Raw genomic sequence first — 21,814 nt, 5'->3', positions numbered from 1 at the left:
GCTGTCTCTCCACCCCATGGTTGGCTTTTTGAGACAAGAACTCACTTTATAGCTTGAGTTTTTCTGGAGACCACTGTGAAGTTAGGCTGGCCTCCGGTTAATGCAGATTCTCTTGCTTCCCAATCCTGAGTGTAGAGATTAAAGGATTGATTTACCATGCCTATCTTTGATTTTATTCTTTTAATTTTGGGGACTGGAGCTAAGTTGTCCAGGCTGACCTTGAGCTGTTTAGCCTCTTGCTTCAGCCTCCACAGAGGCTAGCATGACAACCTACAACAAGCCAGGCTAAGACATCGTCTTGTTTATTTTAATTCTGTGAGTTTATTTATTTTGACACGAGGCATGATGGCTGGTCAAGTCCTTGTTGTTAGAAGTAGTCAAAAGTGCGGCATGGTTGAACACACCTGTAATCCCAGCTCAGGAGGCTGAGATAGGAGGATTACATTGAGTCAGAGATCAGAATGGGCTAGAGAGAGAGACCCTGTGATTGGCTGCCCCAGCCCCTGCTGCCAGCCTTCCGAGTCGCCTCAGACCATGCTCTTGAATTGTGAGCCAGAAGAAACTCGTCCTCTCATGCGGCTGTAGGCAAGATATTTCATCTCATCGGCAAGCCACTGGGTAACATGCACGGACTGGTCTTATCCCACGTGGATTTGTGGTTTTGTATATTTTTGTGAGCTTCACACTGTTGCCAGGGTTAGCTTTGAATTATTCACATAGCCCAGGCTGGGTAAGAATTAGCAGAGATCTTGTCTCTGCCTTTTGAGTGCTGGGATTTAAGGCCTGAACCACTACACTCCTGTGTGAGTAGAAGCTGTCAACCAGAAATGGTCTTCAGAAAAGGCAGTTCCAAGGATGGCACTGCCCCCTATAGGGCATGCTCTTTAAAGCATAAGTAACGTGTGACACGCTAAGCACTTTCTGAGTGCGTATGTGCGTGTGCATGTGCACGTGTGTGTGTGTGTGTGTGTGTGTGTGTGTGTGGTAGGAAATGCCTTTACCTGAGTGTGTGTGCGCGCGCGCGCGCGTTTGGTAGGAAATGCCTTTACCTGCTGAGCCATCTTGCTGGCCAGAGCCTTTGATTAAGAAGTATGTACTCAGCAGCTATATTCGTGAGGGTCTGCTTGAGAAAGCCAGACCCTCATATCTCTCCATCTTACATATTGATGTAAGGCAGGGTCTCTTTTGAACCCAGAACTCACCTCATCTGGCTAGTCATCGCGCTCTGGGGATCCTCTATCTCCTGCAGGCTTGGATTACAGGCGGGTAACCACGCCTACCTGGCTTTTATGGAGATGCTAGGGATTCGAGCTCCTTTCTTCAAGCTTACCTGGCAAGCGTGCTGGAGGCCTATATAAGGACACTGGAAGAAGGAAGACTCACTTTTCTTCGCCTGCTTGCATTTACTTGCCAGTACGTCTGTTGGAACCTACTTCTACGGTAGACCAGCTGAACCAACTGGCCTCGTGGGGCAGAGCGACTAACTACTAGATTCTTGCACTTCCCATTCACGGCTGCCCATCGTTCGGGTAGCTGGACTACAGACTGCTAAGTCATCACAACAAATCCCCTCAATATAGAGACATTCCATAAGTCCCGTGACTGTAGAGGACTCTAATACAATGTACTTCGACCATAACCCCCGTTACCCGTTCTCCTGTCTCTCACTCCCGCTCATCCCCTTCCTCTCCCAACTTCTAGGGCTAGGATAATGGAGTGAGCATGAAGTTAGGAAAAGCTAGGGTTTCAAGGGGTTAAGACAAGTGAGACGGATCCAGGAAGATGATTACAGGTCAAGCCACCGCGCCTTGCGACTCGATCACGGACACCCCTAGGTATTCGCTCGCGACTGAGTAGGACGGTGGCGCATGCGCCGTAACAGTTGCGAGGAGCCAGGTAGTCGGAGGCGGGGTCTCCAACGCGTCTTTACTGGCTTAGGGAGTGGGCGGGAAACCCGAAGCGATATTTCCGCTTCCGTTAGGGGCCGGAAGTTAGCGTCTCCTGGGTGAAGCGGCCTCGGCTGAGAGGCAAGACTGGTACAAGTAAGTGTAGGGTCTCGCGGGCGGGCGTTGGGCTGGGCGGACCGGCGCTCTTCTCTAGATCACCCGCAGGGCGTAGAGCTGAGGCCGGGGCATGGCTTTGAGGACGACCGCGTGGGGAGCCTGACCCCTGGATCCCTGCAGCTGGGCGAGCGGGCGGCGCCACCGAAGCCAGGGTGAGGCGGACGCCGTCGCTTCTCCGCCCAGATCCCTTCCCGCCGTCCCGGTCGCCTGGGGACACCGTGGCTCGTTCGCAGGCTGCGATTTGCCGGTGGGACTCTGGGGTCCCACAGAGACAGATTCGGGGCAACCCACTGAGTTGTTCAACAAGTAGTTATTAAGTGCCTAAGGTATACCAGGCACCGTGCGTCCTGGGGATAGGGCAGTGCCCAAGTGAAATCCTTCCTCAGATTGATGGGCAGGGTGGCAGACGCCGGAGGAGCTATGAGAAGTTTTAAGGTGATCGTGAGTTTGTTTTGGATGCTGTGAGTGTGCGCGCGTGAACAGAGGACAGGTTATAGGAGTGGGCTCTCTTCGCCGTGAGAGCCCAGGGAATTGAACTCAGGTTATCGGGCTTGGCGGCCAGCATCGTCACCTGCCAAGCCATCTTCCTTGCTCAATTTTGAAAGTTTTAGAAATGTTTTGTCCTACATTTTTTTTCTATATGTGTAGAATGTGTACAGAAGTTCATGGACAACTTGTGAAATATATCTTCTCTATCCACCTTTACGTGAGTTGGGGGTTCCAAATTCAGGTTTTCAGGCTTGGCAGCAGTGCCAGGAGCAGCTGAGACAGGATCCACCAAGATGGCCCATCTGTGATTCCGTTGTAGCTGGTTGCCAGGGCCAGAAGGGAGGGGCCGCAAACACATCCGCCCAGACAGTTGACAGCTGGGCTCGGGACCAGGCCGTGCTTCACCGGTAGGGTCTGGCCTTTCCTTTTGTGTGTCTCACACTTGGCTTCAGCCATTCGTTCTGAAGTGAAACGATGAGGAAACCCGTCATCTGGCGCAGACTCTTTTCAGATAACACCCCTCTTCCTGGCTGTCTTGGCATCAAAGCTGCCTTTTGTCACCCAGGCTTCACCTGAAATGACTCCAGAAGAGAAGGTCTTTCCTGATCCCCCTCACCCGAAGTAGCCCTAGCTCAGAAATTTGCATTTAGCTCTAATAACCTCATAGAAATAGGGTTCATCCAGTTACAAGTTTTCTCAAGAGCCTGTCATCTGTAACTATTAGTACAGATATATTAAAGATTTATTTATTTTTATCTTCTGTGTTCGGGATATCTGGATCCAGGATATCTGGTATGTGACCTCAAAACCCACAGGTTGAGAACCTCTGCCCTAGAGCCTTATCCATGCTAGGCTACTAACCAGCTGAATTCATCCAGTTAAGCGTGTTCCTGTTGCCAGATGGTGGGGGCACATGCCTTTAATCCCAGCCCAGGAGAGACAGGGGCAGGTGGATGATGAACTTGGATCTCTGAGTTTGAGGCCCAGCCTGGTCTACAGAGTGAATTCCAGGACAGCCAGGGCTACACAGAGAAACCCTGTTGAGTTTTCATGTTAAGAACTGTAAATCTTTATTAACATGGATTTTGTTTTGTTTTGTTTTTCAAGACAGGGCTTCTCTGTGTTGCCCTGGCTGTCCTGGAACTCACTCTGTAGACCAGGCTGGCCTCGAACTCAGAAATCCGCCTGCCTCTGCCTCCCAAGTGCTGGGCTTAAAGGCGTGCCCCACTGCGCCCGGATAACATGGATTTTTTAATTTATTTTTGTCATATATAGAGAGACGCTTTGCCTGCATATATATGTCTGTGTACTACCTTTGTTTAGTTTTGTCTTGTTTTAGACAGTAGATTTAAATTTGTTTTGTTGCCTACACTGGCCTCCAGCTTTCGGTAATCTGAAGTGCTGGGAGCTAACAGTGTGGGCTGGGCTAGCTCAGACTAGACTCCAACTTGAGATGAGTTTTCCACCCTTCTCCCTGAGCCTCCTGGGTTCTAGAACTTCTGGCATGTGCTAACATGCTGGCGTTTTCCAATTCTCTCTCTCTCTCTCTCTCTTTTATTTTTTTAATACAAAAGCCAAGTGCGATGGCACACGTGTGCCTTTAATCCCAGGCAGAGGCTGGCTGGTCTCCGTGAGTTTGAAGTGAGACTGTTCTACATAGTTAATTCTAGGTCAGTCAGAGTTATACAGTGAGACCCTGTTTCAATAAATAAATAGCCAAGTGTGGTGGTGCGTCCCTTTAATCTCCACACGTGGACAGCAGAGGCAGGTCTACAAGGTGAGTTCCAGACCAGCCCTGGACTACAGTGAGACTGTCTCATGGGGGGTGGGGCAATAATTGAAAGTCTGTATTTCGTCAGGGGAGGCACATGTCCTATGTGGTGCATGTGGAGGTCAGAGAACAGAATTTGGGGAGTCTGTCCTTATCCTTCATCTTGTTTCTGGCCCATCCCTATGTAGTCCAGGCTAACCAGCCAGCGGGTTCCCAGACAGTCCTTCCTGACTCTGCCTCCCACTTCCATGTGAGAATGCCAGGGTTTCAGATTTGAGCCACTGTGCTGGGCCTCGTATAGGTTTCTGGAATTGAACTAGGGTGGTCGTGTTGTCATGGTTTGTACTAAGCTATCTTTCTGCCCTAGACGTCATCTTTAGTCACTTTTGGGACTTAACTCCCTCACCCCTGAACAGCACGCATCATTATGTCAGTACCCCCTCTGTCCCTGGTCTCTCTCCAGCCAGCTGTCCACCCCTGCCATCCCGAGACCCTGAGCACAGAGATCGTAAGTGACCTACCTAAAGAGGAGCAGGAAGTTGGGAAAGGTCAAAGGCTGCTCTTGGTCCTGCTACCCAGGGTGCACACAGGGACTGTTGTGCCTAGGCCCAGGAGCCCGGGTGACAACAGGATACATCTTCCCCTCTCCACAGACCTCTGCTGGTCGCCTCTGGCCTGCTTCTAGAGGATAGTGGCCAGCTGCTGCCAGCCTCTGACCCCTGTCCTCTGCACCGCAGGGTTTGTCCCCTCTGCAGTGATGGGACGAAGGAAGTCCAAGCGGAAGCCGCCCCCCAAGAAGAAGATGACAGGCACCCTGGAGACCCAGTTCACCTGCCCTTTCTGTAACCACGAGAAGTCTTGTGATGTGAAAATGTGAGTGGGTGCTCAGGGTGGGCATCCAGGCCTCTGCTCCCCCCCTTGCTCCCCTGGGCCGTCCTGCTGGTGGGGTCACCTGCACAGGCTCAGGGCTCAATCCTCATGCATACCTACACCTTGTCTCACTGCAGGGACCGTGCTCGAAACACCGGAGTCATCTCCTGTACCGTGTGCCTAGAGGAATTCCAGACACCCATCACATACCTGTCAGAACCAGTGGATGTGTACAGCGACTGGATAGACGCCTGTGAGGCAGCCAATCAGTAGTGAAGTCAGGGACCTGCTCCTCCACAGCCTCCATCTGGCTGCCAATCCAGAGACATTCTAGGGCTAGGACAGCCCACCCTCTACAGATGGGATGGATGTGAGTGAGTAGATGTCATGGCTGCAGGTGTGACTGTAGGGATGGAGGCGCGCAACACTGGGCCTCACCAAGCAGCCCAGGGCAGCCTCATGGAACCCTGCGCCTCAGGTGACTCTGCAAGCCTTTGAGTTGCTCCCGTCTTCAGCCCCCACCCTGCCCCCACACTTCAGGCTCCTGTCTTCTCTGGTGACGGTTCCTGACATCCAGGCAAGGAATAGCTGTGGGACCTCCAGTCTCCTCAGCCACCTCACCAGCACCTTGCCCTTGGGGACCTAGATTTCTGTCCTTCCCAGTCTCCTAGTGCTTGTGATCTGGGAGTCGAGGCTCCTGGCCACCTAGGTCCCCTGGCTGGGCGTGGCTGGGGAACACCATTTTCTTGGTTTGCCTTTGTAGAAAAGGTAGTGGCTAGTTGGGGTACAGCTGTCATTCATTCATGAGCCCATCAATAAAGCAGCCAGTGTGTATCCCTGCCTCTGAACTTTCTTGGGTCATGAGGCAGCTCAAGTGTCTGAAGGGGAGGAAAACTCTGTGATGTATGATTCGGTCAGCTTTTCTTGGTTGGTTGGTTTTGGTTTTGGTTTTGGTTTGAGGGGTAAGGTGACATAGGATCTCTCTGTGGACCAGGTTAGCCTCGTGCTCAGAGATCAGCTTGCCTGCCCAAGTGTTGAGATGAAAGGTGTGAGTCACCACACCCAGCCAGTGGTAGTGTTTAAGACAAGATCTCGCCAGCAGTGGTGGCGCACGCCTTTAATCCCAGCACTTGGGAGGCAGAGACAAGCGGGTTTCTGAGTTCGAGGCCAGCCTGGTCTACAGAGTGAGTTCCAGGACAGTCAGGGCTTCACAGAGAAACCCTGTCTTGAAAAACCAAAAAAAAAAAAAAAGGCAAGATCTCACTGTGCAGCCCAGAATAGTCTCAAGTTCATCTCTGCCCCAGCTTGCCCCAGCTTCTAAATGGTAGAATTACAGAGATATAATACCACTTCAGACACTGCACAGTTGGTGACTCTGGGTATTGAGAACACCGTGAACCAGACGGACATCTGGCTTTGTATGTAGAGCAGCAGTGAACCATAGACATGGGCAGGGAGACAGTTCTGTCAGTAGAGCCTTTGCCCACAAATGTGAAGACCATAGGCGAACCCCAGAAACCACATGGAAACGCTGGGTGTGGCTGAGTGTACTTGTTACCCGGTGCAGAGGCGGCAGAAACAGCAGATCCCTGGGGCTCCCCACCTTGTCTAGTTGGCTAGTTCCGGGCCAGTGAGAGAGCCTGTCTCAGAGAAGCATGGCTGTGCTGGGCGTAGTAGCACACACTGTGAAAGTCACTTGGAGATGTATGAGTGCATGCGTGTGAGCGGGGTGCCTGAGGAGGAAAGGCCTCAGCTCTCCTGGAGCATTCTGGGAGACCTGATGTGGGTGCTAAGCACTGAACTCAGCTCCTCTGGAAGAACAGCAAGTGCTCTTAGCCACCAGGCCAGTTTTCAACACTCAGGAGGAGGCAGAGATAGGAAGATGTGTGTTTGAGGCAAGTGTGGTCTACATAGCAAGGTCTGGGCCAGCCAAAGCTGCACAGTGAGACCTGGTCTCAAAAAATAAAGTCAGATGGCTCAGCCTGATGACCAGAATTCAGTCCCCAGGACCCTCATGGTGACTCCTGAAAGTTGTTCTCTGACCTCCACATATGCCCTGTAGCACACGAAACCCACACACCACACGCATCACACACAAGATAATAAAACAAAATTGTTTTAAGTCACAAAAACCAGGCCAGTGAAGTGTCTCAGCTGGCAGGTGTCTGCTGTGTCAGCTTGACAATCTAAACTCTGTCCTCAAGACCCCCGACGTGCGTGGGAGGAGAGAGCCAGCCTTTGAGGGTCCTCTGAGCACACATGCTCTGTGGCACCACACACTAAAGAAAGATTTAAGTTTTGTACACATTTTGGGAAGGATTTTATGTGTGATGACATTTTGTCCGGTGTCTGTGCCACGTGCACGCAGTGCTGAGGAGTCCAGGAGTGACTTGGATCTCCTAGACCTGGAGCTGCAGGTGGTCGTGTCCCTGAAGATCAGAAGAGGGTGTTGGGTCCCGTGGAGTTGTAGTTTCAGACAGCCATGAGCTGCCTGGCGTGGGAACTGAACTCGGGTGCTCTACAAGAGCAGATAGTGCTTCGTAACCACTTTCCAGCCCCAAATAAAACTTTTCTAAAAATAGAAAGCGTGGACAGCAAGGAGGACCACCATCTGAGGTCGACCTCTAGCACGCTTGTCCATCCACATAAACACAAGACAGGTGACGCTCAAAAGTTGGTACCCACGTTGGCTGTCTTGCTGTGTGCTGGCGGTCACCCTGTGAAGGTGAAGCAGGTGCCTAGATAAGAGAGGGGCTGCTGGTGCCTGTAGCCTTAACTGCACAGAAGGACCTTGAATCAAGGAAGCTTTGCCTCACAGCCCACCATTTTAATTCCTTGTAGTCCAGGCTCTGGGCTCAGGTCTCAAGTACTGGGTCTTTGGGTCACTGGGAAAGTAATGGTGACAGAAGGGACATTTTCTTTTCTTTTTTCTTTCTTTTTTTTTAATATTTTATTTATGAGTACATTGACTGTAGCTGTCTTCAGACACACCAGAAGAGGGCATTGGATCCCATTACAGATGGTTGTGAGCCACCATGTGGTTGCTGGGAATTGAACTCAGGACCTCTGGAAGAGCAGTTAGTGCTCTTAACCTCTGAGCCATCTCTCCAGCCCCAGAAGGAACATTTTCTAAGGGTGGCGAGGGCTCCTAGAAGGCTGGAGGCTGTGCGGGGATGGACACACCTTTGTTTGTTTGTTTGTTTTTGGTTTTTGGGTTGTTTGGTTTGTTCGAGACAGGGTTTCTCTGTGTAGCCCTGGCTGTCCTGGTCACTTTGTAGACCAGGCTGGCCTCAAACTCAGAAATCCAGCTGTCTCTGCCTCCTAAGTGCTAGGATTAAAGGCATGCACCACCACTGCCTGGCCCTGGATGGACACACTCTTATAGTAAGTGTGTGAGAGCCCCACCCATGTGCCCTCAGGGGTCTCAGGGTGACAGGAGACTTGAACCAAGTGACCTGGACTCAGCCCCTCGCCTTCGGTTTAGAGCTCCTCATGGTCTATCTCTTGTAGAGAGCTCAGGAGGTGGCTGCCAGTAAAGTACTTGACCCAAGATCAAAGTCCCTAGTATCCGTGTAAAAGCCGGGTCTGTACCTCAGCGCTGGGGCAGGAGAGACGGACAGAGGAGATTGTTGGGGTTTGATGGCCAGCCAGCCTCACCTGGGGTCAGGGAAGACCCTGTCTCCAAAAATAAAATACAGGTTGACCAAGGATGGCGTGACATCAGCCTCTGCCCTCGTGCTCACACAGGCACATGCCCACACAAGTAACTATAAATCACATACGGACATGCTGAATGAGCCGGTGGCAGAACCTGGCATCAGGTGGTTCTGTGGCCACCCCAGGGCAGGTAAACAGCCAAAGTAGGAATGACGGTGTCCCAGACATGATGGCTGCTAGGTTGGGCTGCTAGATCTTATCTCCTGACTCACCCTCAGTGATGTGCCCTCGGTCACTGGGGTCCTTTAGGCTTGGCCGGCTGGAGCCAGAGTCCCCAGGCAACAATGGTAGGTAGGTTCCTAGATTGGTGTCCTCAGCAGATGGGACTCCCAGAGCTGGCTTCCATGCCCTCTTATGTGACAGGGGTCAGTGCCACCTTATCTGACTGACAGGCCAAGCCTGGTCTAGGCTCATGCCCTTAGCAGTCTCCCCAGAACAGGGGAGGGCAAAATGCCTGAAGTGCAGTTTGTGAGGCCCGGGTCTATGTGTCTGTGTAAAATTTCAGATGTTCCCCACGGGTTACCAACTCAACCTCTGTCCTGGGAATGATGGGGCGGGGAAGAGACTGGGTTCCCTCCCATCTTTCTGCACTCTCTGGATCCCTGACCAGAGGACAGTTTTCAGGCAGAACATCTAGAGCCTTCTTCAAGAGAACAGGGCCTTTGCTGAAGCAAGATGATGTCAAAGTCCTGTCTAGACTTTCAGGATCCTAGGCCAGCCCTGGGACTCAGTTGTTTTTTGTTTTTTGTTTTCCAAAGACATTTATTGCTGGATGATGGTAGTCCCAGCACAGCACTCAGGAGACAGAGGTAGGCAGATCTTCGTTAGTTCAAGGCCAGCCTGGTCAAAAAAGCAAGTTCTAGGACAACCAGGATTAAACACACACACACACATACACACATACACACACACACACACACACACACACACCACAAATCCTGCCTCAAAAAGCCAAAAAAAAAAAAAAAAAGTGTGGGTGGGTACATGCATGCTGTGGCAAGAGGTGGAAGGCAATTTAATGAGTTGGTCCTTAATCAAGTAGGAGTTGGAGTTCGAACTCAAAGTTGTCAGACTTGGCAGCAAACACCTTTGTTGTGTGTAACTTAATTACACACAACACACCTTACAGTTGTGACATCTCACCAGCCCATGGGGTTCAGTTTTAATGAGAAAAGAGAGACACCTCTGAGAGCAAGGCAGGCATATAGAGAAAGCCATGCCCCAAGGTTAGCTACTCAACTGTTCTGCCAACATTAGGTACATTACCTGGCCCAGTAGAACCAGTGCACACCACATGCACACAATCTGGGATACCCCCCCCCCAGGACACTCCTGATCATCTTGTTTAAATATATGTGCCATTTGCAATGTGCCTACCCTGTGTAGTGGTGTAAGGTCTGTAGGTTTATCTATTTAATTTTTAAATACATATTTATTTAAGGAAGGGTATGTATCACATGGCCTGTGTGTGGAGGTCATGGGGTATTGAAGGAACCTATTCTTTTCGACCATGTGGGTCTCAAGGATTGAACTCAAGTCATAAGTAAAGGCACTTGATTGGTGTCAAGTGCCTTTACTGGCTCTGAGCCATCTCACTGATCCTAGTACATATAGTACCTAGTATGTATGCCTCCTACATATGTGGGAGGATGGAGACTAAGCCACGCTCCTAAACAACTGGCCCCAAGACTCCAGTGATGTCACAGCCATTTATTGTGCTCCAGTGAAATAGAAAAGAAAGTGTTCGAGTTACAAACGCTGCTGTCACATCCACAAACGCCAGTCACTGCAAAACCAAACTGCGTGTGTCCACTGCATTTCCAGGCATGCATCTGCTCCCGTCGCAGGAATGGGGCAGGGGTCAGGCCAAGCCTGGGTTCTGGGGGCTTCGCTTGAAGGGTTTCTGGTTCTGGGAGGTACTCACTTGTGAGGGAGTAAAGGGGGGCAGCTGAAACAGCTCGACTCAGTGCTTCCTTCGGGCGCTATTGGGGACACCCAGTTCTATGTTGGGCCCTGGGAAAGCTCCAGGGATGAGGGGCCCCCTTCTTCCCATTGCCCCCCTCGGCCTCATCTCCCCAAACCGTAACCCTATAGGCAGGTGCCAGGGGGCTGGGGGGACGCCATGCAGGAGATGGGGTTGGCTGGGCCAGCTGGGTCCAGCCAAGAGCAGCAGCCAGCCCCTTGGGGGCCCCTAGGCAGAGTTGTAGTAGTTGTGTGGGTGGTGATTGTGGGTGGGCTCGCCCAGCTCTGGGTACTCCGGGTTCAGGCAGTACTTGGGATCGTACACCTGGCGAGGAAGCCCATACACTGTCATGCCCCTCTGGGAGGCCCCCTTGTTGCTGCCCATCTGCAAGCTGACGTTGAGCGTGTCGCAGTGTTCCATGCCCAGACCTGGCTCAAAGATCTGCCGCTTGGTGCCTGGTGCAGTCATGCCAGCCTAGAGGATGGAACAGCGGTCAAGCCACAGGGGTGGCAGCCCCTCTCCCCCACCGCATCTCACCGGGTGTCCCACTGCCTACACAGACCTGGCTGGCGCCTTTGTTGGTGCCCATCTGCAGGCTGATGGTCGCCTGGTCCAGGGGCTGATCTGTACCCAGTTTGGGATCATAGAGGTGACGCCGCGTACCATAGGCCGTCATGCCCTGCTGACTGGCAAACTTGTTGGTGCCCATCTAGGAAAGAGATTAACTAATCAATAAGGATTACAGGGTGTCCCTATGAGACACAAGAGAGGGAGGCCAGAAACAGAGGGGATATTATAGGACAAGGTTCAACGTGTAGCCCACATCCTGTCAACTGGAATCCTGGCCGGAGGAAACTACAGCTTATCCAAGAGGATAAGACGTTTAAGGTCAGGCCCTGAGGGACAGATGGCTCAGTAGGTAAAGGGTCTTGCCTCCAAACCTGGTGCCCTGAGTTGGACTCACGGGACCCACGTAGTGAAAGGAAAGAACCTGAGAAGCAGGGGCAGGTGGATCTCGGTGAGTTTGAAGCCAACCTGGTTTACATGGTGAGTTCCCAGCCAGCCTGGGCCACACAGTGAGAGTGTGTCTCAAACAATAAAACAAATGAAAAGAGAAAGGGAGGTGGATCAGGCCGGGGCTGCCAGCACAGACCCATAGAAAGAGAATGGCAAGGTAAAGGCCTGCCTTGTCTCCATCAAACGGCCAGCAGCATGAGCAACTTAGCAAGACCGGGTCAGGATAAACACTACTCAGGCAGGAGGATCAAAAGACAAGCTCAAGGCTACCTTTGAATAGTGAACTCAGGGCCAACCTGGGCTCTAGGAGACCCTGCCTCAAGTGCTTGCCTAGGACCCAATCCACAGGGCTGTGCTATCCCTAGGCAGGTGGTCCTGAGTTATATAAGAAAATTGAGCAAGCCTTGGAAGCAATGCGGTAAGTAATGTTTCTCCACGGTCTCTGCTTCAGTTCCTGCCTCCAGGTTCTTCCTGGAACTCCTTGCATGACTTCTCCCCTGTACATACTGTGATGTGGAAATGCAAGCCAAATAAACCCCCTCCTCCTATTAATTGCTTCGGTTAGTGTTTTATTACGTCAGAATGCAAGCTAGAAAACCCAGTGAGAGACTGTCTCAAAAAGCAAGATGGCCAGATGTGGAGGCACACACCTTTGATCCCAGCTCTTGGGAGGCAGATGCAGGTGGATCTCTGTTTTTGAGGCCAGCCTGGAGTCCACATAGCAAGTCCTAAAACAGCCAGAGCTACGAAGAGAAACCCTGTCTCAAAACAAAACAAATAAAAACAAATCCAAGTGGATGGTTCCTGAGGAGTGACAGTGGCTGAGACTTCTGACCTTGATGTACACACACATCCACAGATGCATACACACAAAATAAAAGTGAACAGGGCTGGAGATGTAACTAAGGCAGTGTGCTTGCCTAGACTCAATCCCCAACACAGGAGGAGGAGGAGGAGGAGGAGGAGGAGGAGGAGGAGGAGAGTAGTGTGTGCTTCCTTCTGCCAACTCCTCTGCCTGTATAAAGGACGGAGAGATACTCAGTGGTTAAGAACACTGACTGCTCTTCCAGAGGATCCAGGTTCCATTCCCAGCCCCCACAGCAATCCTTAACTCCATCCCCAGGGGACACAACATCCTCTTGTTGTCTCTGTGGTATCTACACCATGGTGCACATATATCATACATGCAGGCAGGCTAGTATAAAAATAATGTTTAAAAATTTAAAAAAAAAAAAAAAGAAGAAGAAGACAAGAAAAGACAACTATCTCGAGGCCGAAGAGCAGGCTCAGTGTTTCAGAGCACTGGCTACTCTTACAGAGGACCTGGGTTTGTTTTCCAGCTAACAATGGTCTACAGCTCCAGGTCCAGGGGATCCATGTCCTCTTCTGGCCTTGGTGTGTACTAGGTACACACGCGGTTCATAGGTATACATGCAGGCAAAACACTCATACAGGTAAAAATAAATATCTTAAGGGTCTGTAAAATCAGGAACTACTTGGGACTATGGGCAAAGGGAGCAAGTTAGTAACTAGGAGGCAGGCACTGATGCCGCCCAGTGTCCCACCCGGTCCGTACTAATATTCTGAGCTGCAAAGCCTCCAGGACCTGGGCTACCGTCCCCTCGTCCCCTCGGTGCAGAGCAGCCATGTGGAGAAGGAGCATACCTGCAGTCCAATGATGTTCCTGCCTTCTCTCAGCTTCTCGGGCTCAAATCTCCGTTCTTGTTTCTCTGCATACTTGACCCCCACATTGACTTTGTTTCCTTTTGTCTTGGCCTGAATGGAGGAAAGGAGGAGATAAGCCTCCTGCAGGCCTCACTGTCCCTCAGTGGCTCACCTCAGTGAGGCTCAGGGGCCTAAGCGTCCTTATAGATATCAGACCTCAGCCCAGCCCCGGCCCCGGCCCCAGGCCCACTCTGCCCCCACACTCACCATGCTGGCCAGAGCCAGGAGAGTGGACTGAACTTGTGTATGGTTGGTGTTTTCAAACAGGTCATTGGCCTCAAAGATGTCGTGGGGTTTCACCCCATACTTGGTAATGGCTTTGATGAAATTACCTATGTTCTCCAGCTGTAGGGGAAGAGGCCAAGTCAGAGATGGGAGGGTGGGCAGCTGAGGGGCTAGGGGACAAGGGATTGACTGAAACTCCTGTAACTCCAGCTCCAAGGGATCCAGTGCCTCTCCCAGGCCTCTGTGGCACGCACACACACACACACACACACACACACACTAATAAATACATCAAAAGGAATCCCCCTGAGGAGGCTGAGGCAGGACTGCAAATTCAAGGGCTGCCTGGGTAACTTAATGAGACATTGTCTCAGAATAAAAAGTAGGAGCCACGAAGGTGATTTTGGTAAGAAATACAAACAAACAAACAAACAAACAAGCGAACACTTTCTGTACAAGTGTCAGGATCAGAGTTCGAATCTCCAGAAACCAAGTAAAAGCCTGATACATGGCATGTACGTCTGAAATCCTAAGACTCCTATAGGCGAGACCGGAAGCAGGGGCAGAATCCTTAGTTCAGGGGACTGCCAGCCTGGTCCCAGAGGACAGCAACGAGGAGTTGGAGACCTTGTCTTAACAAGTAGGAGAGGACCAAGACCAGAGTAGTCATCTGACGGTGAGGGGAGGCTTTGATGATAGCAGCAATGGAGATCTGGGGTTGAGTGTGGTTCTAGGACCCGGCCTAGAGTCTCCCAGAGAGAGGCTGAGGCATGGCGAGGCCGTGGAGCTCCAGCCCAGCACATGCTCTGGGTTCAAGCTTCATTACTAAAATAGGAAACAAGCTAGTACCGTGTGTCTGGACTCACCTGGTGCCAGTTCTGGGTGGACTCATTGACCTTCTTCACAGAACCCGGCTGCAGCTTGTTGATAAATCTAACAAAGAGAAGCAGGGATGGGGCGGGTGAGTTCCAGTTGCTTCAGGATCCAGGCTGGGTGGAAGCGTCCACAGCTGGAAGGGGATACTTTTGTACCTAGCACGTGCTTGTGGTGGACGCAACTATGGGCAGCTAGACCCAGCTGCCAGCCAAGAAATCCCCATGTCAGCCACACGAGTGTGAAAATCGATGGGCCGCTTTTAGGAGTCTGTCCTTTCCTTCCAACATGTGGGTCCTGGGAATCAGACTCAGGCCAAGTGTTGGTGGCAAGTGCCTGTACCCACTGAGCCAATCATCAGTCCGTTGAGTGTTCTTCGTTGTGCTCTCTTGCTATGGGCATTAGTATGATTATGTGGTTGGTTGGTTGATAACCTTTTCTTATCATGGTGACACTATTGCTGGGTATGGGTCCAGCAAGATTTTGCCCACTAGTATCAAAGCTCCCTCTGTAGGCTCCACACAGAGTCTGGTTCACTGTCTACATGCCTAGAGCACAGGCCTGTATATACCAGGAGCTCTATACATGCTTATTACATGACTGACTAAGGAAATGGCTGGTTGTCCCACTAGCTGTATAAGTGTGGGGGATGGGATATCAGACAGCCTTGCTTAGGCCTATGTCTTACACTGTAGGACCTCAACCATGCCTCTGTACTCAAGCCTGAGCCAGTTCTCTCTGTAAGCCAGGACTCCAGCATGTCCTGGATCCTTGTTTCTGGTAGACAGGAGTGAAACAAGGTAAACAGCCCCACCTCTGAGCATCTGGGCCTTGGGGAAGCTGAGCTGTATGTACCACACCTTTGAGAAGCTTTCCCAGGGTGAGCTGTAACTCATGGTGTCAGACTCAGCAGCAGACAGGCCCCGCTGGGCTCAGGACCTTGCCCAGTGTTAGGGGGAAGTGGGATGTCTAGGTGTGGTCATGCTAGCCTGAAATCTCAGCATTCAGAAGGTGGAAGCAGCAGGACGAGGAGTTCAAGACCAGCCTCTGCTACATGAAATCCTGTCTACAAAAAAAAAAAAAAAAGAAAAGAAAAGAAAGAGGGAGCTGGAAGGACGGCTCAGCGGTAAAGAGCACTGGCCGCTTGTCTGGGGGAAGACATACATGCTGCCAAAACACCCACATGAATAAACAAAGTGGCTTTGGTTGTTTTGTTTTTCATAGAAGAGGGCAAGCAAGATGGCTCAGCGGGTCAGGCCATTTGCTGCCCAGCCTGATGACTTGAGCTCAAATCCTGGGTAAAAGGAGAGAACCAATTCCCACGATTTGACCTCTATATGCGCACATACAATATGAGCGCCCCATTTCACACTCACAAATACATGCATAAAGAAGAACTTGTACCGGACGCTGGGACTGGCAAGAGTCTCTTTTACTATTGCTATGTGCCTGTGTGTGCATGTTTGCATGTGTGCAGCGTATGTGTGCAGAGGCCAGAGGGCAGTCTCCCCTGTGACCCCTCAGGTGCCATTCACCTTGGGGTTGGGGGGAGGTGCGTGAGATGGGGTGCCTAAGTGAAAGTCAGAGGACAGCTGTGCGGATTCTGGTCCTCTCTCTCCTCCATCTTCCCACGAGTCAGCAATGGAGCTCAGACCGCTAGGCCTGCACAGCAGCGCCTTTACCCAGCGAGAGGTCTCTCTAGCCCCTACCTTGTTTTTTTGAGACAAGGCCCGGAGCTTACCAAATAGGCTAGACTGGACAGACAATGAACCCCTGGGCTCTGCTTGCTTGCTGCCAAGCCTGACCACCTGTGTCTGACCCCCAGGACCCACATGGTGCAAGGGGAGATCTGGCTAGGGAGCTATCCTCCAGCCTCCACACTCATGCACACATACGTGTGAGCCCTAGCACACAAGTAAATAAATAAGATAAAAATGTGTATGTGTGTGCACGTGTGCACGTGTGTGTACCTCTGTTCACGTGTGTAGAGGCCACAAAATGACACTGGGTGTCCTCCTCTATTGCTCTCTGCTCATTCTTTTGAGGCAGGGTCTCTCCCTGAACCTGGGGCTCACTTTTTTGAGGCCAGAAGCCATCAAACCCCAACGTTCTTCATGTCTTCCTAACATTCCGAGCCAGGGTTGCTGGCATTCGCAGGGATGTTTCGCTCGCTATATGGATGTTGGGGCTCCAACTCTATTCTTCTGATCATGGAGCAAGTGCCACCAATCACTAAGCCATCTCTCCAGCCTGCCTTCTGTTTTAGCAACCAAGTGCTCAGACTTACACAGCAAGTTCCTTCCTGACTGAGCCAACTCCCCGGGCCTAGTGTCTAGTGTCGGTGTTATGATGTTTTGTTTTGCAAAGCAGGCTTTCCTGTAGCCTATGGTCCCAAACTCAGTGTGGAGACACCAGTGACATCGAATTTCTGATACCCCCACCTCTAATGTGTGGGTACTGGTTACAGGCCTGCACCACCATACCCGGCTTTACACTGTGCAAGAGATGAACCCAGTGCCTCCTGCAGGCCAGGAGAGCGCTCCACCTTCCCCACCCCAGCCTTCCTCGGTTTTTAGAAGACACGTTCTTGTTATGCAGCCGAGGCTGTCGAATTCTGAACCCTACCTCAGCTTTGGCAGTACTGGGGGCACAGGCGTATGCCAGGCCACGGTGAGGACTTTCATCTTCCCCAGCGATGAGGGCAGTGGGCAGACACTGGTGATAAACAGCCACTGTTGCCCACTGCCATTTAGCTATGATGCTGGGATCCATGGACAGGCCTGCCCTGTAGAGTGTGCTTGCTGAACAATGCCCTCTAAGCAGCCCAGGGCTCTGGTGTCACCTGTTTTTAACCTGACTGACTCTTGTCATCTCTGCCTGTGATGCAGGCACAGGGCAAGTCTCTTTGGCCTTTTTTCAATGGGGGTGGCATCAAATATCAGTGTGTAACTCCAGCTCCAGGCTGGGGGTCACCAGGATGCTGAGGGGTTATCTGGGGAGGGGCTGCTGGGCTAGGGGCAGGCCCCGCCCGCACCCCAAGAACCTCACTCACTCGCAAAGAATGATCCCGTCTTTGAGGCCATCCATGAAGTTGTTCCCGATGCGCCGGCCCGTCACCCCCTCAATCCACTCTCTCAGCTCCTGCTCCCGCTGATGGTCGTATTTCTGGGCCAGCTGAGGAGGAGACAGGCACGCAGGGCAGGTGATGAGGACCCAGGCAACAGAGTGGCTTTGGCCTTCCGCGAGCCCAGCCCTGCTCGGATAGGCCGGAACTCCTACCTCATCCCAACTAAGGCAATCCTGTCTTAGTGTCCACAGTAGGGGAGGGGCGGAGGGCCAGGGTTGAGGTGGCACCTGCCCAGGGGGCCATTCCGGGCATTCTGAGGTTTGGCACCAATGAATAGACAAGAGGGGGCTGGAAAGCCAGATCCTTGAAGCTGGGGGATGGGGGTGGGGCGGCGCTTGGCTCCTTAGTTTCCCCTCCAAGCCAAACTTGGGGCTTAGCTTCCCCTGACCCAGCCCTCCCCACTCTCCTGTTGGAAGGGAAAATGCCTTACACTGGGGGTGGGGAGGAACCCTAAGAAGAAGCCCCCACTTGCTCGCTCCCTCCATGTAGTCCCAGGTCATCATGCATACAGTCTCTAGTTAGAAATGAGAGCATCTTGTCCCCCTCCAAACCCTTGACTGTCTGTCTATGTTTCTGTAGATCTGTCCTCAGTCCCACTTGGTCTCTCTCGTCGTTCTCCAACTCTCTACATTATCTTTCACTCAGTCTTGGAGGTCCCATGTCTGAAGAACTGTCGACTGTCGGGACAGCTATGGGGCCCATGGCTTTTTTTTTTTTTTTTTTTTTTTTTTTTTGTAGCTTCCGCTCTTATCCCATCTTCCCGGGTAGGGGTGGGATATTCCGCACACTCCTTCTCAACCTCTTAGCTCTTATCTCCCTCCTGGCTTGCTCTCCTGTCTCCAGTCTCCAAGGCTGCTTCACGTTCTTTCTGCAATCCTCCCGCATGCTAGCCTCCCCGCCCCTGGTGGCGGTGAGATAGAGGGATGCTTCACTTCTTCTGCACGGGGAGAGGAGGGATGCAGCCCCTTACCTGGCCCCAGCCCTGCTGCCCCCCTCCTCACCAGCCCGGCTTTATAAAGCAAACCGGCCCTTATATAGCGCGGGCCCGGGCTGCCCAAGGCCGCCTTATAAGGCGCGGCGGCTCCTCTGCGACTCTGGGGCCGGCGCTGGGGGGAGGGGGCGGCGCTGCCATCAGTCTCTGGCAGAGCACCCGCCCCCACACTCCCTGAACTCCAGCCCCTAGGATACCCTAACCGGACCCTGGTCCCAATCCCTGCTCCTCGCTCCTCACAACTCCTGCTGTGGGACACTGGAAAGAAAGTGCCTCAGTGTTCCCTTCTGTCAAATGGGACTGCCTCTCCCCCTCCGTGCAGTCCCCTGTCCTGAGGCTTGCCCATCCAGTTGTGGAGCCGGTTTAGCTTTGCACTTGCCTTACCTGGCGCCTTCGATTCTTGTTTCTCCTTTCTAAGCCTCAGTTTATCCATCTACGACAGGAAGATGCTGTCTCTCTATATCTTTTAGCTCTGCAGACCGGCAGAGTTGATTTTTTTTTTTTTTTTTTTTTTTTTAAAGCTAGGGGATCTGTCCCTTCTCCTTACATCCCTCCCAGGAACAAGAAGATTGACCAAGCAAGGACTCTGAGCAGGTGCGGAAGCTTTGCGGCACCCTGATTATTTCTATTTATAGATCGTGGGGTCCCCTCACTTCACCCCTGAAGTAACTGAGGGCTCTGGGGTGTCGCAAGGACAGAAAAACAGCCCCTACCGTTAACTTCTCAGGTCTTAGGACACGTGACACAGGTAGGAGGGATTTCAGGGAACAGGGCTCTGTCCCGGCGGGGTGTTTGTCAGTCCTTCCAGCCTTACCTTGTTCTTTACTTCAGCAGACAGGCCGTAGGCAGGACCTCGGTTAAAATGTGCAGAAGACATGCTGGCCAGGGGGCTCTGGCAAAGCGGAGGTGCCGATGACACAGACAAGCGCAACAGGCAGCCGAGCCTCCGTCTGCACCCTCTTCCCTCCTCACACGTTTTTGAAGCTCCAGAAGCCAGCCCCGGGCTCTTCCAAGCCTGTCCCATTGGCCACGGGGGCTTGCCAAGAGGCGTGGCACCCCACACATACGCTGGCCACCCCCACCTCCTGATGTCAGAGCCTTGGTATTGGGAGCTGACTGTGTCATTGTTTCCACCTAGGGGGCTGAATGCCTTATTCTGGGAGGGGGGGTTCTCATACAGCCCACCCCTTTTCCACCCTTCACCCCATGCCAACTACGTCCGTCTCGGAGACTCCTTATCTTAGAGGCCACTGATCTTCTTCAGTCCCAAGACAGAACCGCTGCACCCCTACCCAAGCCCCTAGCGTAGCAAGATGATCTGACAGACCTCCATTCACCAACCCTCTACACATAGCCTTCCCCTCTATGGGTCTCTATTGCCAAATCTCTAGAAGGGCTAACAAAAGTGCTTGCCTCACAAGGGTGCAGTAAAGGTCAGGGGAGGGGAATGTCACCTCCAGGGTGCCCAGTATGAAGGCTGGCACAAAGGAGAGCCTCAGCAAAGCTTTATTTCTTTGAAGAATCTAGTACCCAGTTCTGTCCTCTCCAGTCACTCATAAGGACTTGAAACAGCAAAGAACGTAGATCTAAGCTTATAGATGACCCATGCCTGCAATCCTAGCACTTGAGAACCCGAAGCAAAAAGATGCCTGAGAGTTTGGGGCCAGTCTGGACTACATAGAATTCCAGCACAGTCTGGGCTTCAGAGTCTCTCTCTCTCTCTCTCTCTCTCTCTCTCTCTCTCTCACACACACACACACACACAGTAGTTTAAAATGGGTAGGCAGAGGCTGGGTTAAGGTGTTTACCAACAAGTTTGATGTCTAGAGTTTGAACTCCGGGGCTCAATAGAATGAGAGAACAAGCTCCTTCAAGTTTTCCTCTGACCTCTGTTGTGTACACACACACATGCACAAATACACACATATATACATGCACATATACACACAAACATACACACACATGCACATATACACATACACACATACACACAAACACACACACAAATGTAATGAGATAGTTTAAAGGATGAGGCTAGGACAAAGGTCTGTTAGTAGAGTGTTTGCATCCACAAAATCCTGGGCTCACTCCCCAGGACCACATAAACCAAGCCTGGTCATTTGTGTGTATAAGCCCAGCACCCAGGAGGGACAGGCAGGATGTTCAGAAGGACAAGGTCATCCTTGGCTACATGTTGAGTTCAAGACCAGTCTGGGCTATTTGAGATGAAAAACACAAACAAGGAAATGTCCTGGATCTATTCCCAATATCCATTCACTGGTCACCTGAGCCCCCAGGGCCAGGTTAACAGGTCTCAGGGCCACGAACACTGCCCTATCTCTATCCAAATCAGGCTGGTCTGGTAAGTACTCCTATCTAGACAGCTCTCATCTGGACCATGGATGCTCCACCCACATCATGTCAAGGACAGGATAGTGACATGTAGATGACATCAATCTTCTATGCACTAATGGCTCTTAAAGAACCTGCAATTTGCTGGCTATATATAAAGGGCACATCTGGCAAGGCAGGGAGGTCCACACCATTAATCCCAGCACTCAGGAGGCAGAGGCAGGTAGATCACAGGGAGTTCCAGACCAGCCAAGGCTGCATTCATATTTTAGTATGGGTTGGAGACACGTCAGTGGAAAAGCCTCAGGGACAAACCCTTACCCAGCATGTGACAATCTTCAAGTACAACTCACTATCCACTGCACGAGATCAGTGCAGACTGAAGATGCTTCCAGATGCCTCCAGATGCTGAAGAGATCAGTGAACAGAAGGGCTGATGAGGTGGCCTAGCAGGTGAAGGAACTTGCCACCAAGCCTGACTACCTGAGTTTGATTTCAGGGACCTCCATGATGGAAGGAGAAATTTGAAAGTTGTTCCCTGACCTCCACATATGTATGAACACACACACACACACACACACAGAGAGAGAGAGAGAGAGAGAGAGAGAGAGAGAGAGAGAGAGAGAGAGAG

At 51.8% G+C, this 21,814-nt stretch overlaps 2 protein-coding genes across 2 annotated transcripts; one reads left to right on the top strand and one right to left on the bottom strand.

The window, feature by feature from the left end:
- The first annotated feature begins 1,957 nt into the window (after window positions 1–1,957).
- Window positions 1,958–6,029, top strand: Elof1 (elongation factor 1 homolog). The gene is made up of 3 exons (XM_021207544.2): window positions 1,958–2,042; window positions 5,061–5,196; window positions 5,331–6,029. Exons 2-3 carry the CDS (start codon window positions 5,081–5,083, stop codon window positions 5,464–5,466), a joined length of 252 nt encoding a protein of 83 aa, XP_021063203.1. The 5' UTR covers window positions 1,958–2,042; window positions 5,061–5,080; the 3' UTR covers window positions 5,467–6,029.
- A 4,576-nt stretch (window positions 6,030–10,605) lies between these two features.
- On the bottom strand, window positions 10,606–19,805 carry Cnn1 (calponin 1). Its single transcript, XM_021207279.1, has 7 exons — window positions 19,646–19,805; window positions 17,766–17,887; window positions 14,707–14,773; window positions 13,823–13,960; window positions 13,556–13,666; window positions 11,436–11,582; window positions 10,606–11,347 (listed from the first exon to the last, which is right to left on the bottom strand). The coding sequence occupies exons 1-7, from the start codon at window positions 19,706–19,708 to the stop codon at window positions 11,102–11,104; spliced, it is 894 nt and encodes a 297-aa protein (XP_021062938.1). The 5' UTR covers window positions 19,709–19,805; the 3' UTR covers window positions 10,606–11,101.
- Window positions 19,806–21,814: the final 2,009 nt, after the last annotated feature.

The sequence above is a fragment of the Mus pahari genome, chromosome 10 (assembly GCF_900095145.1).
Source record: "Mus pahari chromosome 10, PAHARI_EIJ_v1.1, whole genome shotgun sequence".
NCBI classification, from domain to species: Eukaryota; Metazoa; Chordata; class Mammalia; order Rodentia; family Muridae; genus Mus; species Mus pahari.
The sequence above is the reverse complement of the archived record's forward strand: the minus strand, read 5'-3'. Positions and strand labels throughout refer to the sequence as shown.